The sequence below is a fragment of the Syngnathus floridae genome, chromosome 14 (assembly GCF_059516105.1).
Source record: "Syngnathus floridae isolate MCC-2025c chromosome 14, RoL_Sflo_1.0, whole genome shotgun sequence".
In the NCBI taxonomy this organism is placed as follows: domain Eukaryota; kingdom Metazoa; phylum Chordata; class Actinopteri; order Syngnathiformes; family Syngnathidae; genus Syngnathus; species Syngnathus floridae.
In genome coordinates, this window is record NC_142426.1 from 11,245,053 (window position 1) to 11,267,642 (window position 22,590).

Here is a 22,590-nt window from a genome sequence, read left to right on the forward strand (position 1 = left end):
AGCTATAGGTTTTTTAGTGAAGGCACGACATAAAATCCTCCATACTAGAATAGTTATGGTTAGTATACGTGTGCCCTGTGATTGGACGGCGTTCGGGGTGTGCCCTGCCTCTCACCCTCTCATCCATATATATATATATATATATATATATATATATATATATATATCCTGATAATTTTACTATTTTTTCTTTTCAGTGTGGCCCTATTACTCCTCAATCGTAGTCTTCCACAAATTGTATTCATGACATCAAATCAGTTTTTTTTAAAGACTCTAACCAAAGTAATGATCAGACCAGCAGCCTTTTTCAATCCATTTAATACTTTCACTGATAATGCACTAACAACTCTACTTAAATTCCATGTTGTTGTTGTGTGGATTTAAATGAACCGATAAAACACTAAAAACCCCTTAACAAATTAAGATTTGATGGGGAAAATAAATTTGAAAAATCCACCAGGTTTCTCTTTGCTGTGCTTAAACGCGTCTGTCTCAGTAAGCTACACGACACCCACCATCTATGTAGCACGTCGTCTGCAAAGGGCTTGAATGCATATCCGAGCGACATGTTGACATCTTGAACCCAAAGAAAGCTTTTTGGTCGCTGAGATTAAAAACTTTTGTGCTCCATTCCTCTTGTTGCCTGCATGGGCGTTCATTGAGTCATCGAGAAGGCCTCCGGGATAGGATTAGTGTGCTTTTCTGCACAGTTTCTATTCTCACCGCTAGATGGCGATATCGCCACATTCCCTTCGCCAGCCATGTCAATAATTTACTTGAAGTCCAAAAAACGAACAAACGCTGCTCTCTTCATTTGTCAGTGAATCCACCTGAAGCTAAGGACCTCCGTGCTCCTCCCTGTTTCCTTCAAGTGCATCCTTCTTCCCTTCCCGCTGTTTGCCCACCTGCTGCTCGGCCTTGTGAGTACTTGTGGTGCCAGTGGGTTCCGCTGGTGTCAGTCACTGGTACTGGAGGTAATTCTTGAGGGAATCAGGCAGGGGTAGTCTCTCAATCTCCTGAAGGCGTTCCCGGCCCAACGCCAGGCGGGCCGCACGGCGACACAGGTCGGTCAAAGGAAGAGGCTCGGCTGAATGAGGAAGGGGGGAGAGGGCAAAGGTTATAGAGGGCACAGCAGGTGGCGTTGCATTGTTTAAAAAAAAAAGGAAACAACCAGATGCACATCTACACGGGATGAATTTTTAAATAAAGCCGAGGAGATGGGTAAAGGGGTCAAGCGTGTGACGTTGCCCTCTTGAAATATTTACAAACTTTCACATGACTCCTGCACATGAACTGACAATTGGGTCAGATTTGACCGCTCTTGGGAGAAACGTAGGTGTGCTAAATATCTCCAGAGGAACAAACCTGCTTTGTTTGGGATCTCGTGATGTCTTGTGATGTGTATAACAAGTCCTTAAAACCTTCCACCTGATGAGACTCCTACAGTCATGCATACACACAGCTTAGTTCATTTTGCATGCATCAGATCCCCACCACAATGGCCCCTGACCATCGGGAAAGGCCGCAGTGGGGGAGTGTTATAATCATGGAGGTCATTCAGAGGGAGAGGGGAGCAAAAAAAAGTCAAAAAAGTGGAGGCATTTTTCCAATCGATGAACATGTAAATCCTTAAGACCGGGGAATGCATATACTTGTCTCTAAGATCGTTCCTGTCTCCTTACAGTAACAGGAAGTTTATCAATGCACTACCCGTAAGCATGCGGCGTGCTAACTCGTCCGTCGTGGTTCGCTAATGTATAATAAATAATACATCTCAGACAACGAATAGATGGGAAGTGGCGTGACCATATCTGCTGTTTCATCTTGCGTGTTATTTAGCTGGTTACTACTTCCTGGTTCATTGAGGATGACTTGGGAAGAAAAAATACACACTCAGGTGTCCTTTTAGTGGGACAGACACTTTCATGCTCATACGTGTGCTCACCCCCCGACTCAAGTACGGTGACCTCACTTTGAAGCGCAATTACTTGATTGTAATGAGAGCGGCTCTCCTCACATTAAAATGATATGGCGGCGTCAGTCCTCCTCTGTGCTGACATTGACGTCAGACAAAACGCTTACATTAACATTAAAAGTATCCTGCAAGGGCATTGAGGAGAATTAGATAGAGAATTGGCTCCCCAATATTTATTACTATCACCTTAAAAACAAAAAAAACATGGTATATGTACGAGCATGACAGATTTACGGATTTTTGGAGTAAAAAAAAAAAATCAGGCTGACACAGGCCCAGCGTTATGCAAAATAATTTGTATAACTGAGAAAAAAAATAACAGCACCACAGGCGCTCATTATAAGCTCAAAGCTAAATATAGCATCAACAGAAATAAACTGTGAGGCTTAGCAGGCTGCTTTTGTGACACCCGAGCTGGTGAACATCTAACCCACTGGGAGGAAGTCAATTGCAAACTGGCGGAGGATGACAACAACACGAAAGAAGATGACTCATTTATGTTAAATTGCTTATCAACGGAACGCTTGCTGTTGTGTATTCACCTACGACCTTACGAAAGAACTTGGATGTCATAATAGCCATTCGGTTCATTGCCGCATTTTGGAGTAGGTTACATCAGCTGGTTGAAATATTTCAAGGGAAGTGCCGACGTCTTGTCTGCATTGACACACAGGCGTGCAAATGAGCCATGCCTTTGTCACCCGGACTGGATTTTGGCGCACCCTGTAGAAAAACATCAGCTGCATTGCAGTCGGGTTGAAACCAGGAGCCGCTTAATGCCACACATGATGGCGCCGCTTTGAAGAGACTTTGCTCAAATACTGCTTTCCTGGTATGCGTGAGTAAATTCTCTTAACGTAAAAGGCAGAAATGAAGGAAAGACAAGCGTCAAATAGTGAAAACTCCTTTTGCCGCAGTAGGAGCAATTTCAAGTTAGACCTCATTAACTTCCTGGAAGAGATGCAATCTTGAGTGAGTGGATGAGCTGCTGATAATGCATTGATGCAAATGTATTCTCAATCACTCGTTTCCAGTCAATGTTGTGATGCCGATTAAAATGAGTCCATTTTTGCATTTTAAAGCTATTTTAAAAAAAGTCTCATTCATAGTCACATGAATAGAATCAAAAGTTTCAAATTGATTTACCTTGCTCATTTGAACAGGAGTGTGCTGTGTTCACTCAAGTACATAAAGAAAGGATCAATCTAATCAATCAATACTTTCATCCATGATGAATTCTCTGTCACTATGAAGCGAGTGCAATGTGAAGCGGTCCGAAAATGTGACAAGAGGTTGTAATGAGATGTGCCAAGAAGGATTTATTGTCTGCAGGTTATGCTAATTGGTTGCAAACAGAGACCTGAGTCAAATTTGACAGGAGGGAAAGGTTTCACATCAAGTCAGTGAGAACATGAGATGAGATTAGGTGCACCTAATGAAACCCAAAACGTGTACTTGGAGAATTTACAAGTGTAGTACAGTAATCCCTCGCTTATCACGGATAATTAAAGAAGATTTATTTTGACTTTTAAATGTTTTTGGAAAAAAAATCCGCGATGGAGTGAAGTCGCGATAAACGAAACGCCAAGTAGCGGGGGATCACTGTATTTGTATTTTGTATTTCATCTCAGGTGTTTTCATTCTTTATCCTGCGACAAAAAAACAAAAAACAACAACGAGCTCTAAAATGCCCAAATGACTGAGGAAAAGAAAATAGAGTGAACTTAGCTGACGATAATAGTTTTCTTTTGATTCCTTAAGCAAAGAATCTTTAATCTAAACTCCAGAGAAGTGAGTAATCCTTTAAGCCTTTAATTCAAGGTGATTGAATTGAAAATGGCCGCCCACACTCTAACAGTGATGAGATATACAATACATGTGTACAATGAGTTTCCTACATGCGTACTTCAGACAATCCAAAGTCACGCTATCGATCCATTCTAATGAGATTTCCTGTGCGGCAAAAATTGTGTTTCTGTTTTTAATACAATTCATACATTCAACAGACTGATCTGATTTTTTGTATTTATCATCGATTGTAAAAGCTTGAATTAACTCAGAATTTTGCATGGGTCACTGCTTTGAGATGTTTTTTTTTCTATTTTAGATGCATTACAAATAAAATACATTATCATAATCAATAGAAATGTTTTTTTCTCCCAGCATCCGCCCCAGACAAAAAAGCTCCTCTAATGCTCTCCTTCATTCTGTGCTAGAATTTAAATGTTGGCAAATGATGACACATTTGCTAAATCGAGCTTTTGTACACAACATTAAAAAAAGGATGTGGCACCTTGGTGAGTGATAAATATTTCACAGATTTTCATAGGAGGTGTTATGTAAAAGTTTATATCGAGTCATATTCTGTCTGGAGCGCTTTAGTGTCACACAGATAAATCTTGTTACAAGAGAAGAGCTGCTGGTCACACAAGCCAAGGCTGTGTTTCTTTTTAAAGCATTGCTCCCTCGCCGGCTAGCTTTCTCTCTCTGCGGACCATCCGTGCCTTACTGGAAGTGGAGGAAGTGAAGAAACAGGAGGAGGGAAGGAGAGGAGGCAGGATGAGGAGAGCAAAGGTGGAGGACTTTTGAAGGCGGAGGGGAACACAGACAAGAGATGCTGAGACGAATAAGGCACGTTGACGCTGATCATGAAAGCGTCTGCGTTGATTTACTTTTAAACACGTACACTTTTATACCAACTGTCAAGCTTTTGTTTCTGCTTTCACCTAGTTACTTGTCTAATACATACCCAACAGTTGAGATCAATCAATTCAAAATCTTTAAAACGTAATCACTGTTCAAACAGGTAGCTAGTTAACAACCAGCTCATTTGCTGACTCCCATGTCAGGCCAATGCCGTTTAAAACCATACACACTCAAAGTCACAGTTGTTGAGTATAGCGACCCCAAGTGGACAACAACTGCATTTGACATGCACATTCTGTTTAAAAAAAAAAAAAATCTATTTTTATTCGATTACCTGATTAATCAGGGGAATAACTGGTAAAAGAATTGACTGAAATATTCCATAAACAACCATTTTGAAGCTGTCACTGACATCAAATCACTGCATACAGTTGCTTTAATTACCGTACTGACTCGTGATTAACCATCATTAAGGCGCCTCATCCAAGCGCAGGTGGAAGTCATTTTGACAGCTCAGCATCATGAAAACACCTCAAATGATGCTAATCTACCTCATTAGCATGACATTCAGCGCACACAGGGCTTCAATGCCTCACACAAGGGCAGCACGGTGTAAAGGTCATTTACAAGGCAGAGGACACCAGAGAGCAAGAAGGTCAAAGGCAAAGGGAGGAGAGGCTCAGGATTAAGTGTGAATCAAAGGTATGAAAAGTACACACACTTTTTTTTTTTCCTCCCCACAAGACTACAAGCATTATCTCACACGTGTACACGCAGCAGGTCAGCTCTTGGCGCCGACCTGCAAGCGTCAGAGATAAACAAGCTGCTGATCCTTCACAGGCTGAACCCGCGTCAGGTCACTCACAGAAACCCACACACAAAAACTGAATTGGCCATTTCTTGTCTCAATTTGCCTCAAGTGTTCCAATCCTTTTTATGACTTACTTTATTAGAGTTCTCAAAATAAGTCAACATTGATGTAAGATCATCTGACAAATGTATTCTATCCGCTCCATGATTTATTTCATTCAACAAAACCAAAACAGATCCATCAGGACAGTTTGATGGGGCGAATATGAAACCATAGGTGATCCCCAACGTAGCGTGAAGACTTTAAAAGCACACGAGCCGATGAAAAGAGCGAGATTGTGTTTCCTGCTTGCCCTATGTGTGTGCACGTCATGGACTGACGCACAAAAAGGACCGATTTGTGTGCTTGCAACCTGACACGCCGCACGTGCAAACACAGCGCAGCGGGAGTGCAGAGTAGCATGCTATAATCCGCCAGGCTGACGGATTTAAGGCTGCAGACGAGCCGAGCATGTGAGCACTCGGGGCGACCATTCACACAAATGCATGAACAGGTTTAAAAAAAAAAAAAAAAAACTCAAGTAATGCAGGGACGGCTGAGTAAGCACAAGAGGGACTCATTTATCCATTCTTTATCAGTTTACTGTACTTTATGAAGATTCATCACATTAGTGTGTAATGAAAGTTGAGTGCTAAGGCAGAAATATGTGCAAAGTTTAAATACACAGAGCTCTGATCATAAAATTTGATGATTTCCCTTTAAACATTGCATATAAAAAAATCTGCAAATGGGCAAATTTGCACACGTCAAACCCCTTCGCTACCTTCCTTTAATAATTAAATATTCTCCGCTCTTAAATCACCCCCTCACAATGATGCATCTGAGACCTTCCTAATTACCAATAAAACACCAACCTTTAAGCTACATCATCGATTGTAACTCAATCGTGGAAACGATGAGATCAGACTTTTCGCTGGAGGTAGGAGACCTCTAAATCAGGAAACCTTTAGTATTTGTCTGCAGAATACAACTGACTAACTACCAGAGGCTGTAATTAGCTGCAGGTTCTGTTGACATGCTAACAAGAGAGAATAAATGGGGAGGAAACTATTCCCGATGATCATTCGGAATAACAAGTTACAAATAAGTTTAAATATAACGTGATTCAGCACTGTCATTGGATGAGTAAGAGGAGTTAAAAACAAATAAATGCTTTAATGTCTTCAGGTCAGGGGAGTTGAAGAAGAAGGAGAAAAATCTAGGACAAAGGGGTGACACTTTGTTTTTTCTAAAATAGTAATAAAGAAATACACTTTTAAGTTCGTGCTGTAACTCAAGCAACTTGTGGGAGCCTATTGTGTGCTTTCACAATAGATTTGCTAATTATCAAAAAACTAACCACATGCTGTGTTTTCAATATGAGCAAACAAAACAGGGAAACGAGTGTCCACCCAAACAAATTCCAAATGATTGAAAAATCAGTAAAGAAATCTTCCTTCTATTTTGTCCTGCTGTGACACACTGAAAAACGACCAATAGCTTTTGTATTTGCTTATCCCTTTTTAAAATCAAACACTATTAAAAAAAAGAAAAAAATCTGTATGTACCTGAAAGCATAATAACCCAAATCAATTTCATCTCACTGCTTTTTCTCATTCAAAGTAGCTTTTCTAGCGAGAATCTAGCAACTGAGAATTATCTTGAGTGACACTAACAAGCGCTACAAACAACCAATTCACTGGTTGTGAAAGGCTAATTGGATGTTACCCCCCCAAAAAAGGAGCCAATTAATGCTCAACACTCAGGATGTCATCATCATCCTTTTGTTATTTTTTGATGCTCCTGCATCCGTGTTATTACTCCTGAACAAATTGTCAATTTGCTTTAGGCAAGTGCAGACACTCCCCCAGACATGACGGAGGCGGTTAATCCTCATCTCGGGAACACAGTCATGACGCCACGCGGTATAATGTAAACAGACCAGAAGGGGATGGAAAAGTCATCTTGCGCCAACTTCTTTCCGTTCATTTTTTTTTTTTTAGACTGGACATCATCTTTATTGTACGGAATGATCATTTAAGCAAAAGAAGTTCAGGTTGCCTGTTTTGCTATGGAAAAAAAAAGATGAAACATTTTTAGTGCCTCTGATTAATCCCAAAAAATTGATGCTGGTCTTTTTTTTCCTGACAATTTTGTAGTCACATCTTATAACACAAGCCTTGGTTTTGAAAGAAAAGAACCTCGGCAGCATCAGACGGACGTGAACGTTCAAAGCTATTAATCAGTCAGGCGAATGATACAAAAGAATTCACGGATTGGCCCTTGGTGAACTAAACCATCTCTGTGTGCTTTTATTCCACCACGAAATAAATGTTCAGCGAAAGCAATCTCAAGGGCCTTTGCCGATTTGCCACTTTGGTGTCACTTGCCTCACTATGGGTTGCCTAGCAACACACCATTACCTTCATGTACACATAACCAAATGACATAAAGCTGCTAGGTGTCTTGCACTTGATCAAGTTTAACGTTTTCTCGCACACGTTGCATATCCTCAACTTGTGATGAGTGCCTTCATTGCCAACTTTCTCCCCGTGCACAAAATACAGTTTGGATACACTTTGTCACAATCCATTCTCCTTAAAAGGTGCAGCGCCATGAAATTGAACATAAAATCGGAGCAGACAGGAAAGAAGCCGGGTACAAAGGGTCTGATTCTTGTAGCACATCATCAGAACCACAAATCATGGACATTTCATTTAACGTGGGCCGTCAGTTAGAGGACAGTCGCTGCAGCGCGAGGTCGGGCTGCTGTGCTGCAACGTTTGCCAACAAGCTACTTTTGCAGCCTGGGCAAGGTGCCCAGAGGCAAGTCAGGAAATAAAAAAGGAAAATGTGAATTTGATAAGAGAGCCGGTGAAATGATGAATAACGTTGAGGATGAAAGATGAGAAGACAAGAACAAAGTTACTTTGATATATGAGAACATGACAGCAGAGGAGCACCAAAAAGAGGTGGCCAAAGTTCCAGATCTGGGTACAAATTTTCAATAGCGAGACGATATAAAAATGGTTTTATTAAGAGCTTTTATAAACATATTTACTCCTTCAACAAACCTCCAAAAAGCAATAATAATGTATTCCGGGCTCTTAGGGAAGCGGAGGACGCAGGCAAACTGTCTCGAGTCATGACATCATTCTCACTTGAAGTGCAAACAGGAAATGTCGCCATGGAAATGGTACCGCTTGCCCTCATCCCCCTCCCGCAGATCTGATTCAATATTAAGTCGGTTCCTCTTCCTGCATTGCGAGAGGTGAGAACGGAGACAAGCACTCCAGACAACAAATGATGTCATTGATGACCTTGTTGCGTTCGGATGAGTCCACCACAGGTGGAAGAACACAAAAGTTTGGTCGAATGAAATCAATATCACACAGATTAAAGTGAAGTTGTAAATTGGATGGGCTTCATTCAGCGTGAAGAGGGAGCGAAAACTTTAAATAAAACGCAATCCATAAGAGGACACAAAGGACAGTGAGAGCACGGGAATGCCGGGAGGCCAAATTGAAAAGTTGATTGGAAGGTGGTGCAAAACCTCCTGAACAAAGAAGGAGCTAGATGAAGACTTGAGAGCATAATCTTGCACTTAGCCTGATGGAAATCACTACGTGTGCTTGCTGCACTGCTGCAGAAAAACGGAACCAGAGCTAAACCAGTGCTTGCCCGCTATAGCGCACTTTGTTGTTTGCACCCACGCTACATTGCAGATTTTTAAAAAAAATATATCGATTTTTTATATGGATTCACACAGGCACCCTGGTGAGATATAATCCAGTAATCAGAGGCGGCTTTAAGCGGCAGCTCCAACGTGTAATTATGTGTTAGCATAAGAAAGAAGCTAAATAAATTAGCATGCATTTTTAAGCTCATATATTTGATTGACAGCAGAGATTGCGATGCCTGATTTAATATAAAAGGAGTAAAGTCATTTTTTCAAATGTTTTTATATTTTTCACCCATTGAGCGTATCCCGAAGTGATCAAATGGGCTTCGCAGATGCCCACAATAATTTGGCTACAATATTTAACAGAGCTAACACTAGAGACGACTTGTGGCTACAGTACGCTCCCCAGTCTGATCTACGCCGGTGTTAAACGTCAGATTTATGGAGATGTGAAAAGCAACTGCTGAGCAGTGCAAAGTGATTTCAGCCCCTCTCAGCATTGCTGGCCCAAATGCATTGGCGTCACAATGGAGGAGGTGGTGAAGAAGGAGCTACAATGCTATCTAAAGTGTTGATTCTTGCATTTAAATTTATTTTCTAATCCGTCAAGGGTGAATTCAACCGAGAGCTTGCTGTATAATTTGCAATTATTTGTACCAGCTTGTTTGTTGTCACATTAATTCAGTTGGATTTCATAGGAAACATTTCAATGTCCTTAATAAACGATCAGCAAAAATGAACAGATATTTTTTTGAATCATTTGGCAAGTTCTCTGAACGAACTAATGGAAAGAGTCATAATGATTATTTCTACAATTGTCTTTCGTTGTCAGATGGAGTGATTTATGTAATAAATTGCTTTTTAGCGTGCTAAAAATTTTAATCACCGACGCACGTGCATTTTAGGAGTCCATGCTGTTTCCTCTCAAACAGAAGCCCATGAGGGTCATTTTAACCCTAACCCTTTGTCCGATCACTCGTTTCCTTCCCGCCCGGCTATTAAACTCATTCTCCAACAACAATGGAGACACCGAATGGACGTCACACGTTTGGTAAAACCTCCACCAGCCTTTTCCATTTTAACAGTCTTAATATTAAGGGAACAAATATCTGCCACTCGACAGTTGGTGACTAAGCTGGAATGTCTGGCACGATTTGGCTGTTTGCTAGCGACAGATTGTAAGAGAGCAAACTGAAAAATGTGGCGTGGAGTGTTTGAAGAGTGTGGGGAAACAAGTGCAAAACGCAAACAGAGCAATGCCACAAATTCTTTTGCGGCAAATAAACATTCCTAATTGTCTACATTTCATACCTTTTTGCGTGACTTGTGGATGTACTCTAGTTCAGGTGTGCCTGCCAGCCACAAATTCCATTTATTGTTGGATCTACCTCGAGTTTGTGAAGACAGAAAAGCAAAAATTTCCCCACCTCTGGCCTCATGTCAGCTGGGACAGGCTCCAGTTGACTGCAAGCCTAATGAGGCATAGAAACGGATGGTGGAAGCCTGAACCGTGTTCACTTGTTGTTTTTTAGAAAGGAAGAAAACAACCTTTTGGACTTTTTCTTCCTACTCGAGGGTTTAGGAAAAAGAAAGCACAACACAAGAAAAAGTTTGCATTTGTGCTTCAGCATATTGTACTTTACAACACAAGCTCTGTGTTCAAAGTGACAAAGCAATACTGTGAATATTGGAGACATTACTGGACGCTAATATTTTTGTCGGGAGGCAGATTTCCTAAAAACGTTATTAAAGATAGCCAGTAAGAGCCCTTATCATCACTTCTTAGGCTATCTACAGAATTTCACGCAGTTCGAGCACTCCTCTCTGATTCTTATGCTAACATTCTCTACATTACCCCTAAGAAACTCTCAAGTCAAGTCAAGTCAAGTCAAGTCAAGTCAAGTCAAGTCAAGTTTATTTGCATAGGCCTAAATCACAAACAGTCTCAAAGGGCTTCACATAGCCAAAAATTGACAATTATTCTCAAAGCATCCCCTGATCTTAAGCTCCCACTCATTTTTGTGGCTAACATTTTTAACAATTGTCGCTTATTTTTGTCGCTAACATCTTTGTCGCCAACATCTTTGTCGCTAACATTCTCTACATTACCCCGCAGAAACTCTCCGGCCATTTCATCTTTGTCGCCACACTAATAAAAAAATAAAAATCAGACCACATAGCCTTCCAGCCATCCATTTTGTCATGTTTAATCTCAAAACATGTTTTTTTTTTTTTAATTCCGTATCCCAGTTCGTGTTGTAGCTTCAAAATGACAAATCACAAATGTCAAGAACACAGCCACTGAGCCCCCTTGCAATGATTGCACCATCTGTGCAACAAGCCAAATACCTTCACAACCTCATTCAAATCGATATAAAAGGCTGTACAATTACAACAACAAATAATAAAGAGTAAGAAAAATGGTTGCAGAAAGATATTAGAAAAAGCTGGGTGATGATACGCAAACATCAATACAAACTCTCGTTCAGTGAATCTCTGTGACGGTTACGTCAGTGGTGGTTTATTTATTTTTTGGTGCATGTATTTTTTGTTGTGACCTAAGGCTGAAAGAATTCATTGAATAATTCAACAAAAAAATGTTGGACTCGTTATTGCAAATGCATGCCCAACTCCATGTAGAAATAAGAAAGTGTGATGGCAGTGAGCCAGAAAAAGGGGAGTGTATTGACGACGGAGAATGTGAAAAGTTCGAAGATAACGTGCAATGTGCTTCACGAGAGCACCCAGACCAGCTAACGTCTCGATGTGAGTGAGTCAATATGTGATGTGAAAGGAGCCTGAAGCTTTGACCTTTCTGACAGAGTTCATGCGTTCCAGACAAAACAGTAGGGAAGAGGAAGAGAGGCCAGTCAGAAGGTCAAACAGATTATGAAAAAGTGGGTCGCGTCTGGAATGTGACGAGAAAATAAGCTTGTTGGGGATGAAACTAGTCAGAGAAAAACTGGAATTAGTGTCTCTCTATACAAGAGACTCCCCATATTTACTATTATATTTACTAACATGTAAATTGTAAATATGAGTGATTTTCAGAGTGGTATGCGGGATCCATCTTGTGATGCCCCCAAAAAAATAACTTTCAAGAATAGCATAATGGCTCGTGGATGGGCAAGTTGCCCAGTTTCAGTCCTTGTTTCCTCAAACTCACATTGCATTCTATTTTCATGCTCGTGAAGAACACAAGTACCAAAGCCTCGCCTCTATTCCGATTTGTTTTCCTCTCAGAAACTCGCCGCTCATTTCTCTTTTCAATTGAATTTGCTGTTGCTATTCTTTCCTCGCTTTGCCACAGGATTGATTTGCCCTCTCCAGTGTTGTGAAACCGAGTGGGTTAAAAAAAAAAAAAAATGAACATGCTACAGAAACCTAGCATACACACGCCGGGAAATAATCCGTGAAATGTGAGGCAAAGAGAAGATGAAGATGCACGTTAAGACGACGGCTCCTTTCTATTATTGCAAGCCAAGTGTTTGTTAATTGGTATAATTCTAACGACAGGAGGAGGAAAGAACAATAAAGAGACCGATAAAAACAGGAGACAGAGGCAAATGGCAGCATGCTCCAAACAAAGTGATGCTGTTGATGGAATGTGGCAGCAATTAGGAGGAACTCCATGCAGCTCAGCGTTTATTTGCATCAAAGCTTATGACGTTAACCCGTCTGAACTTGACTGCTTATTCTGCAGCTGGATGTTGTGGCTTTTATGTCCTGCGTGTTTTCCCGCATGAATGGCCGCAATGAAGGGCCAATAGAGCAGAGTGAAGACAACTGTGACCAAGTACAGAAGAAGCAAATGTTACAAATTTCCAGCCAGCAAGTGTGATGGGGCCTTAAGGCACATAATTCAAAAGTAAGCGGTTGGGGAAAAAGACAACAATATGACACAATGTCTGTTGTCTAGTTGACCGCGTATTGCTTCCATGACTTGCATATAAACTGCCGACGAGCAAGACGGCAATTATGACTCCGCTCTCGCCATGTGACTCATTTGCGGAGCAGACAAGGGACGATTCTAAAGTGATACTGAAAGGATGTGCAAGCCAGACTCTAATCCTACCTCCTCAAAAAAAAAAAAAAAAAAAAACGGAGAAACTGCAGGTTATTTATTCCATCTCGACATGATTCTAATCTCCGACTCAAAAACTCAGCGAGCTGCCAACTGGGAATGTGGTCGAAAGCAATGATGGAAAAGAAAAAGCATTGTCTCAGATTTAGTGGTTCTGTTGGAGTTCCCCTTCTCTAGGATCCAGACGTTTAATACGCCTGGCATTGCGACATCAAACAATATTTTTCTATGAGATGAGATAAAATCTAAAACGAAGACATGTGTGGTATTTCTTCGTGGGTTTGCGCCATGTGAGCATTCACACCCAAAATATCGGTGAAATGGTTATTTTTATTTGGCAATATTTTCTCTTCTCCTTAATTTCAACCATCATATATCGCTGATAGTCAAACCTGGCATTACAGTATGAAGTCGAAATTCTTGTAAAACTTCTGGTGCTAGTTTTATATTCCCAGTATTGTTCCAAGAAGACCCATTGCACTAATTTACTCTGAAATCCAGCAGATGGTTCTTAAAAAAAAAAAAAAAGTCACCAAACAATGCCTCAATTTCAATGCTGCCTGTGGTGCAGTAGATTAGCTCGAGTCAAGCTAGCTAAACTAAATGCTAACACCAAAGCCGTCCAAGTCCTTTTATCAAGAAGTTAGAACATTCAAGTCTGATGCCGCAATGTGTTTTGGGTCTGACTCATGTTTCAGTTGGCCAGCTGCAGTTTCACAAAAACATGCAGGCTTAGGTTGGCAAGGGAGTACATGACCCCTTATCTTTTTTCTTTTTCTTTTTCCAAGGTAGGAAACAGACCGACATTGTTACGAGAACATTCCATGACAAGCCATGAAAGCAGCACAGTACAACACAGTACAGACTGGAGAGGTGAGTTGCCTACTTACGATCAAGTCCGTTGATGTACTTCATGGATATCTCACAATGGCCCCACACGGCGCTGACGATGGGATGTAGTTTCTTGCCCTTCAACCCTCGGAACGCCACTCCTAAATACTGTCCCTCCACCATGAAGCTCAGCGTGCCCTCGTCCATGTCCAGAATGACCAACAGAGAGTCCGGTAGTGTGAACGCCTCCTCGGGTTCCAGGAAGGAAGGGTAAGTCGGTAGTGAGCTGTGGGCCCGGTTCTTGCTATCGTGGTAGAGGCGGTTACGTCCCAGATCCCAGCCCCAGGACTCAGAGTCTGACCCCACCAAGGCGGTGTACCCGACAGAATGTAAAGAAGCTTCGGAGGTGGCTACCCCGACAACTGCGTGGGTGCCGCGCTGTCGGGACGGCCAGTGAATCCTCCAGACGTGGAGTCCCCTAGTGTATCCCACCCGTCCCCGGATGCAGTCCGTGCTCTGAGCGACGGGGTGGCGGTGAAATGTCAACTTATCCTCCTCTTTGATGAAAATGTTCAGCGAACGGTCATCGGCGTTCCACGCGTGACGAAGTTGGGTCTCCAGGCTGGCGCAAGGCATGTCCAGAAGGAGATCCAGCCTGGGAGGTTTGGAGAAATCCGGGCCCCTCAACTCTGGGTGCTGCCTACTGTGAGCCGAGGGTCGGTAGGATGGGGAACCGCCGCTTTCCCCGCGGCCGTCCACAGATTTGATACCACCGGATATCTTCTGGCCCATGGCTGCAGTGGAGCAGGCAGGAGAAGGGAGGCTGGGGTCGGGGTGATGGGGAGGGAGGGTGGTGTTTGTGCAGGTCGGTGCTGCCCTGAGCACAGCGTGACGTTACCTCATCAATGCGGTGCAACTGAAGTGTGCTGTCTCTACTGAAGTGTGGTCGAGGGAGATGGAGGAGGACGTTACAAATGAAAGATGAACGTGATCTGCGTTCATTCCCCAAATATCTTTGGGAGAACAGAAGGGCTGCTGCCAACCCTGTTGACAGAGAACAAAATGGAAGCAAGTATTAAAAAAAAGTCAGCCAGTTATCTTTTAGTTTTCAAGAAGCAAGTATACAACAACATTGTAATAATATAGAGGAGACGGCTACAAAGGCTGCAAGAGCCAAAGAGCTCACAGTGGTTTATTATTATTTCACGTTCGTTACGAGACGAAAACAGCAAAAAAAATACCACATTTCTAGATTAAAGATACATTTCTTCAGCAAAACAATTTCACATGACATGCAGTGACTCCAATTCCTACAATACAATACAAATTACGAGTTGGATGCGGATAACGTGATGAAAGGATGAATAGACACACACACACACACATCGTTGTATTTACACAAATACACTTCCTATGAGTCACGCTGCATCATTCCAGTAAATGTGCACCGATGCCAGTCCGATCATGCAAGCCTCCAAACATTTCTCTTGTGCAATATTATTGGGATTTGCAACTTGTGAATTTTCATTAAGGAGCGTGTCAATTTTAATGAGTATTGCCTGAGTCTTCAAGAAAAACAAAACAACCTGGTAATAATTGATCTGCACCATTTTAGTGGGCCTCGGACAAAACTACGTGGAACACAGCTGGTGAGAAAATATGAAAATCACTGGATGATTTCATATCCGCGTTTTATGACAGACTGATTAAGGACGCAATCGAGAACGTGTTCAGCATCGTTTCTTCATCATTATGTGAGAACATAGGTTCCATGTGGTTAAACTGACATCATGCTCCCTTCCAGGAACGGCGGCTGCTACTTATGGTTTCAAGAGAGAGAGTCACACCTCAGAATGAAGGTGTGGATGACATAACTCTCGAGATGGCTCATCTATCTACCGCAAAAGTTTTCCTCATCCGCCACAAGACACAATGAGCCCTCATCGTGGTGGGATGAAGATCAATCAAAAAGAAACAGAAACTATAGTAAGGACGAAACGTCATGAGCCGATAATGTTGGGAAATGCTTTGTTGCTCATCATCACACGCATCGGCTTGTCAGTCGGAAATTAGCTTCAAAAGAATGTTTCCAGCATGAATAATAACGTCAAATTGTAGTATTCTCCTTTTCAAACAGGGAGTGATTATGTAACACCCTTTTTTAGACAGATAGCTACAACAGTACCCAACGCGTCTTTTCTCCGCTGTACCGATACCAAGTCAACGATACCGATACATCAGCGTACACTAAAGGCCTTTTTGTAAGATAAGGAATTGTGTACAAAACAGTTTGACGGGATTTAGTGCATGTAACATGACTAATGCATGGTCCGCACACACCTCTTCTGACTCCCTAGGCATTTCCCACTAAAGCTCTTTCTCTTTCCTCACAAATGAGGTCATGGCAACGGGTAGCCAAAACATGCACCTAAACCCAGCACACCCCCAGCATGAGCAAGTTCAGTGCTGGGACAGGCTGACAGCTGCCTCTGTGTGGGTGTGTGTGTGCGTATGGATGTGTGTCCTCATGACTGGCAGACGGGTTAAAGGCGGTCGCAGCGTGCAACATTCATCACTGCCAAAGAAAACTCGGTGTGTGTGTGGCTGACAATCCAGTTACGGGCTGTCATCAAGGCGACATTTGACCTCCAACCCCGCGGTCGCCACGGCTGTCATTGCACCGCCCTACGGCTGGCGTAGCGTCTGATGCTGCAACTCACAGCAACATGCTTCTCTGCCATCTGTTATTTATTTTCGTTACCTATTTTTTATTTCACTGTCATAGTTGGAAGAGGGGAAATGATTTGATAATCAAAAATATATATGGTTTGCTTTTGCAGAATAACAAAAAACTTGACAAACGTTTGCACATATACCAGATGATCTCCTAAATTCTGGTTCTTTCACTTTAAATTATTTTTCGGCATCTGCTACACAATACTGTGTGTGTAATAACGCTACTTAAAAAACATCAAGGAAATTGGAGGAACCGAGTCATTGATTCATTAATTTAATTTTAATTTGGAATATGTCCACTACTATATCATGCTCGAATACAAATCAATACAAAAAGCTTGCAGGAACTCTAAACAGTACACAGTCAGCTTAGTAAGTGAATTTTGTCGCTAAGTGAAGCTCCACTATGTGCTAAATGCTAACATTAGCCAATACAGTGATCCCTCGCTACTTCGCGTTTCGTTTTTCGCGGCTTCACTACATCGCGGATTTTTTTTTTTCCAAATTAAAACACTTTTAACAGCATTACGCACATCCATTCGATACATTGAGTATTTATTATTTTTGTTTTAAAGGAATTCATCAGCGTGAACCTTAACTGTCTGTCATGCGGCGTTTCCTCGCCTTTGACTAATTCCAGTGACGTCTGAAAAATGATTCACAAAGTGGTCACTTCTTCCACGTTCCGCTCCTAGGGACGCACTGGGGCGCCAGACCGATCATAAACAGACCTCACATGCGACCGCAAGCGCACACATTTATGTTACATGTCTTCGTGGCAACAGCCGCACCACCCCCTCGATTAAACAAACTGCCATCCTCCCTACATTGCCGACATTCATTCCCGCTGAGGGAATCCCTGGGTGGCTGAGTTTGTCGGAGGTAGACGTAAACGGAACCGTCTGGCCGCTGACAGCATGTCAAAACACACGGACTGGGACATTCGCTTGATGAAAGGAAGTGGTGTTCACGCATTGTACTTATTAGGCATTTACAGAGTAAGCGCCATTACACTGCGAGTTTTCGACCCACTTCACTCTCATCTGTCCATCCCCCTGCCTCACTTTTGTACAGTGCCACTAAATCCATGCCGCTCTGCCGCATCACTTGGTGCAATTTATGGTCTATAGGCACCGAACGCTCCGTCTCCCAGCATGCGGCAAAAACAAGCCCAGCATGCAGCCTGCTAACGTACTGTACACAAGCAATTACGCACGTATTTCGACACTGGAAACACACGCTAAGTGACCATCACAAAGTACAGTGACCCCTCGCTACTTCGCGTTTCGTTTATCGCGGCTTCACTACATCGCGGATCTTTTCCCCCAAATTAAAAATAATATATTTAAAAGTCAAAATAAAACTTCTAAATTGAGGAAACGTGTCTAACCTTTAGGACAATGTAGTATTGCTCCAAATGTTCGTTTACATAACTTTCGAAGTCTGTTTTCGCGTGTTAGCACGATCACAAATTAGCATCTTTCCGCTAACTCGTTAGCCTGCCCAGTACTTCTTGTTGGTGACTGTACTTCGCAAATTTCACTTTTCGTGGGTGATAAACGAGGGATTACTGGACATAACGCATAAGGGGATTTTTTAAAAAAAATTCCCTTTAATTGGTAGTAGATGCTTCACAAGCGCTAAATGCAAATCATAGTGAAAAAACATGTTCTCGTCTATGCATGTAATGTGGATTAAATTGAGTCGCTGGTCCTCCCTAATGACCTCTTTAAAAAACAGCTCCATTGGTTTTTTCACCTTAGAAGTTTAAATAAATACGTCGTACGAACAAACTTGGTGACTAAAATCAAGAGAACACTAACATGCATTCTGCAATGATTTGTCACAGCTGAGAGGTGTGAAAAATGGATAGTGTCATGGTAGACTGTTAGCGCTACAGTGATCGAGCGCCTCTTTACGCACACCTACGCAAAGCCTATACCTCTCTCTCTTGCTCACTCGCACACAAATACAAACGCTAGCCTGTGCTATCGAGAAGGCAGGAGATTCAGGTGGCAGATTCATAACCCCAGTGGAGGTAAAACTGAATCCAAATCAGTTTGAATCCAAACTTGAAATTGCAAGTCTTAACTGTGATTTTTTTTCAATGCTGCTCCTTTGCGCATTCAACATAAAGTTTGAATTTAAAACAACCACATGACAAGTTAATTGCTAAGCTATGCTAAGAGTGACCGGTAAAAGACCGTAATTGAGAGCTTGGGTGATTTAAATCGTGTTAAAGTGCAGCATCATTCAAATGAACAGCAAAATATCTGGCAATTTAAATATCAGGAAAGGAAATTATATCAAAGAAACATGTAACTGAAAACGACTGCAAATTATTAAATTATATCATTTTTAAAAATGAAATATATGTTACGGCATTAGGCACAGGGTGAACTTTGTTGCTTCTTTCATATTCCAATATTAATAGGAATACCGTGTTTACACAAGTGGGGCCCACATCCAACATATTACTGTAAAGATTATTTTTGAGTTGCCGTCCACTTTAAAGCAGCAGTGAGTGAGTTACTGTAGAGTGTGTTTGGGTCTTTTTTTTTTTTTCCTCCAGGGCTTCCCTACAGAATAAAAATGTAACCTACTTTCAAGCCCCTGAAGTGGATAAGTCATTCGCAATCAAATGTGCAAGTGTAAGCTACAAAGACAAGGTCACCAACTAAAACCAAAAGCGAAACAAAGACTATGTTGTCATAAAATATGTGATAAGAAGAACTCATTTGTGTTACAATATCATTTTGATCGGCAAAATTGTCATTGATGTCAACAAGCGACCTGGACGATCCAAAACGAAAGTAGGTGACCCGACGTTGCCATGGCAATGACAGAAGCCATTTATTCCGTTTCAGGTCAACTTTAACTTTGAATAATTCATTTCTTTTAGCAGCGGCATAGTAATAGACAGTAATTCATTCATAGCCTCCAATGATTTGTTTAATTTAGCAACAGTCCAAATGATATCGCCTCATCTGGGACGGTGGGAAGAATCAAACAAGACACCACTTTACGCTGACATTTTACAGTAAATTCGTCAATTAACGACACGATAATTGACATGAGCGCACCTCAGGCTCTGCCGAACAAATGAAGGCTCACATCGTCTCATGATTGAAGCCCTTGTCTCCCTCCCCCGTGGTGTTCTCCAAAATTGCTGTGTGCAAAGTGGAACAGGGGCTTGCAGCAACAGCCCATTTAACAGCACACACCCGTCATAGTGTGATCGTGAAAACCCTCCCCGCCATTGGCAAATTGCTTCCTGACTGAGGAGAAAGGAGCAAGGGAGATTAATAACAATGCTTAAGAGGGGGCAGTCATTAAAATACTGCTGGGGGAGGAAGTCTGTACAGATTTGAGACAAGTAAGAAGGGTGGCGGGGAACAGAAACAATGCTAGAGGTAGGGGAGCCGGCCGGGGGGGGCTCTGTGGGTCAGCAGCTGAAAAAACAAAAGGATAAAGTCAGAAAGGAGGGCCGCTATCTCTCTTCGCCAGGGCGGACCACACAAAAGTATCCTCGCGCTCCAACCCAACAGTCACCGACAGACTAAACACTGTTGCAAGAGACGCTACTGGAGGCTGTCAGATTAGGAGTGCTTGGAGTGTATAGGCTAAAAATAGAAAGCAGGACCTATCCTATTATTATATGAGCGTGGGGGAAATCCTGGAGTAGTTATCCCATACCCCCCCCCCCCCCCCCCCCCCCCCCCCGCTCTCTATGCACAGTGACCCCCCCCCGAGGTTCCAGATGCAAAGATCCACTGAGAGACCATATAAAACATTTTGATATGCTCAAAAAGTTTAAACTTACTTTTTAAAATATTCCTGCATTTTGACTGCATACTACTCTGCATACATCTGCTCTCTGGAATAATTACTATTACTGGAGCTCAAAGATTGACAAAGTTACCATTTAAAAAAAAAAAAAACACTAAAACTTCTCATCTGTAGCTATTTTTTGGTCAGTGTAGTTTGGACAGTGCAAATATAATAAAAGCATCAATAAGACATCAAAAGAACAGCAGGTGTAGTTAGCATGATTAGCTTGTTTTTGTTTTGCTGTGACAACAAAGTTTTACTGTTGCACCCTATTTCACTTTGTTTACTAATGTAACAAATATGGCATTGTAAATCGCATTTTTGAGCTAGCATGATACAACGAATCCCATAGCAAAGTACTTCTATTGGGGACCTTCTCTGCCGATTCTTGCTGCAGCTATATCCATTAGAGGCCTCAGTGCCGCCCTGGCATGTTACAACACAACATGGTACTAAAGTGAACAACTGTAAATTCTTGCTGCATGATTTATTTCAGTTTTGTTTATACCGCATGCACTTCCTGAATTCCCACCAATTTTGCATCTGCGCTCGGAACAAGCGAAGCCGGCTGGGTATAAGACGACATAATCTTGATTATTATTTAGCAGCACAACGGGGAAATTTGCACGCACTGTCCGGGAATCAAACCCACGCTGTCCGCATCATTACACGACTAGTGCCTGTACACACCCATGAAAACAATCGCTTCAAAATCTGCAATTAGTGGGGAATTAATGAGAAACCAGCCTACAGCGGGGGAACACTATCCCACAAAAAAGAGGCACACACACATATATATGCATACACACATAGAGGGGGTATCCCAACTGGCCAGCTGGGACCTGGAGGCCATTAAGACAATTAAAGGAGAGCGAGTGAGAGATGAAGAGAAAAGTAAAAGCGTGCAGTGTGCATGGTAACATCCACAGGGGGAAAAATGTTAAATATAAACATCACAATGCATGCAGGCGAGCTTTTCCCTCATGTGCACCTCAGCAACAGCAAACCATGCTCACTCTGTAGCCATCCAGGTGGATGCTACTGCATAACATGTCATTCAACATCATTCCTTGAAATAGAAACCGGTTCTTTTCCGTAAGAAAGCCATTTTTCTAGGCAGCTTACAGTGACTCTCCAGTGAGCATCCTCACGTCTGGCAGCGTCCGCCCAAGTCCATGCTCAAACTCTTCTATCCAGCCGGCGAGAGAAGGCAAGCGGATGAGAGCAAGAAGACGACCAGCAGCCGGCAAGTCGGATAGAAAGAAGAGAGACTTGTGTTCTCTGCCAGCCGCTCCGGCGTCCTCCCCTCCTCCCTCCCTCCCTCAAGCGTTCCCTCCCTCTTTTCCTCCCTGGAGCTTATCTGTCCAGGGGCTATTAGTTATTCCGACCACCCCCTACCTACCCCTTTGCTCACCTTCCCCCAGCACACTCTTGACTCACAATTGTGTTTCCAAGGCACCATTGTCACCATGAGCTCCGCTGTGGCATCAAACACCTCCAAACTCCACTCCGGTTACAGAATGTGCTCGCTTTACTCTTTAGCAGCGCACCAGACACACAGAAAAAAAAAAACTTGCAAACTTTCCAGGCACCCTATACATTGATATCCCAAATTAAGGGTTTCTAAAGGTCATATGGTGCCAAGTGATTATTTTGGTGCCCTTCACAACTACTACGGACAATGAAAAGTGAGTCCCGTGGTGGAAACTAGAAAGGGCGAGGGAAAAACGAGAAAGAGAGAGCGAGAGCAGGAGAGAGAGGCGAAAGTCGATCCCCTGTGATCTCATCAAGCTGAGTCGCCAGCAGCAAAGCAGACCAGCAGGCGGCTAAGAGGAACACCCGTCTCACCGTCTCACCTTCCCCCTCACCTTCCATCTTACAAAGAGCTCACACAGAGCGACCGATCGGATCAGGTCCCAACCGCGCCGCGCCCTCTTGCCCGTATACGAAAACCG

At 42.5% G+C, this 22,590-nt stretch overlaps 1 protein-coding gene across 2 annotated transcripts in view; it reads right to left on the reverse strand.

Annotated features, from left to right (window-relative positions):
- Positions 1-302: 302 nt before the first annotated feature.
- The window catches only part of LOC148387743 (SPRY domain-containing SOCS box protein 4-like), a 34,717-nt gene continuing 12,429 nt past the window's right edge, over positions 303-22,590 (reverse strand). Inside the window, exons 1-3 of one of the 2 annotated variants that reach the window (XM_088396973.1) lie at positions 21,761-21,909; positions 14,128-15,112; positions 303-1,087 (exon numbers count right to left, since the gene is read on the reverse strand). In XM_088396973.1, the coding sequence (XP_088253099.1) occupies positions 960-1,087; positions 14,128-14,860 (861 nt within the window). In that variant the 5' untranslated portion in view covers positions 14,861-15,112; positions 21,761-21,909 and the 3' untranslated portion in view covers positions 303-959. Of the gene's footprint in view, positions 1,088-14,127; positions 15,113-21,760; positions 21,910-22,590 lie in introns of those variants that run through there. The other variant, XM_088396972.1, reaches the window with a different exon arrangement.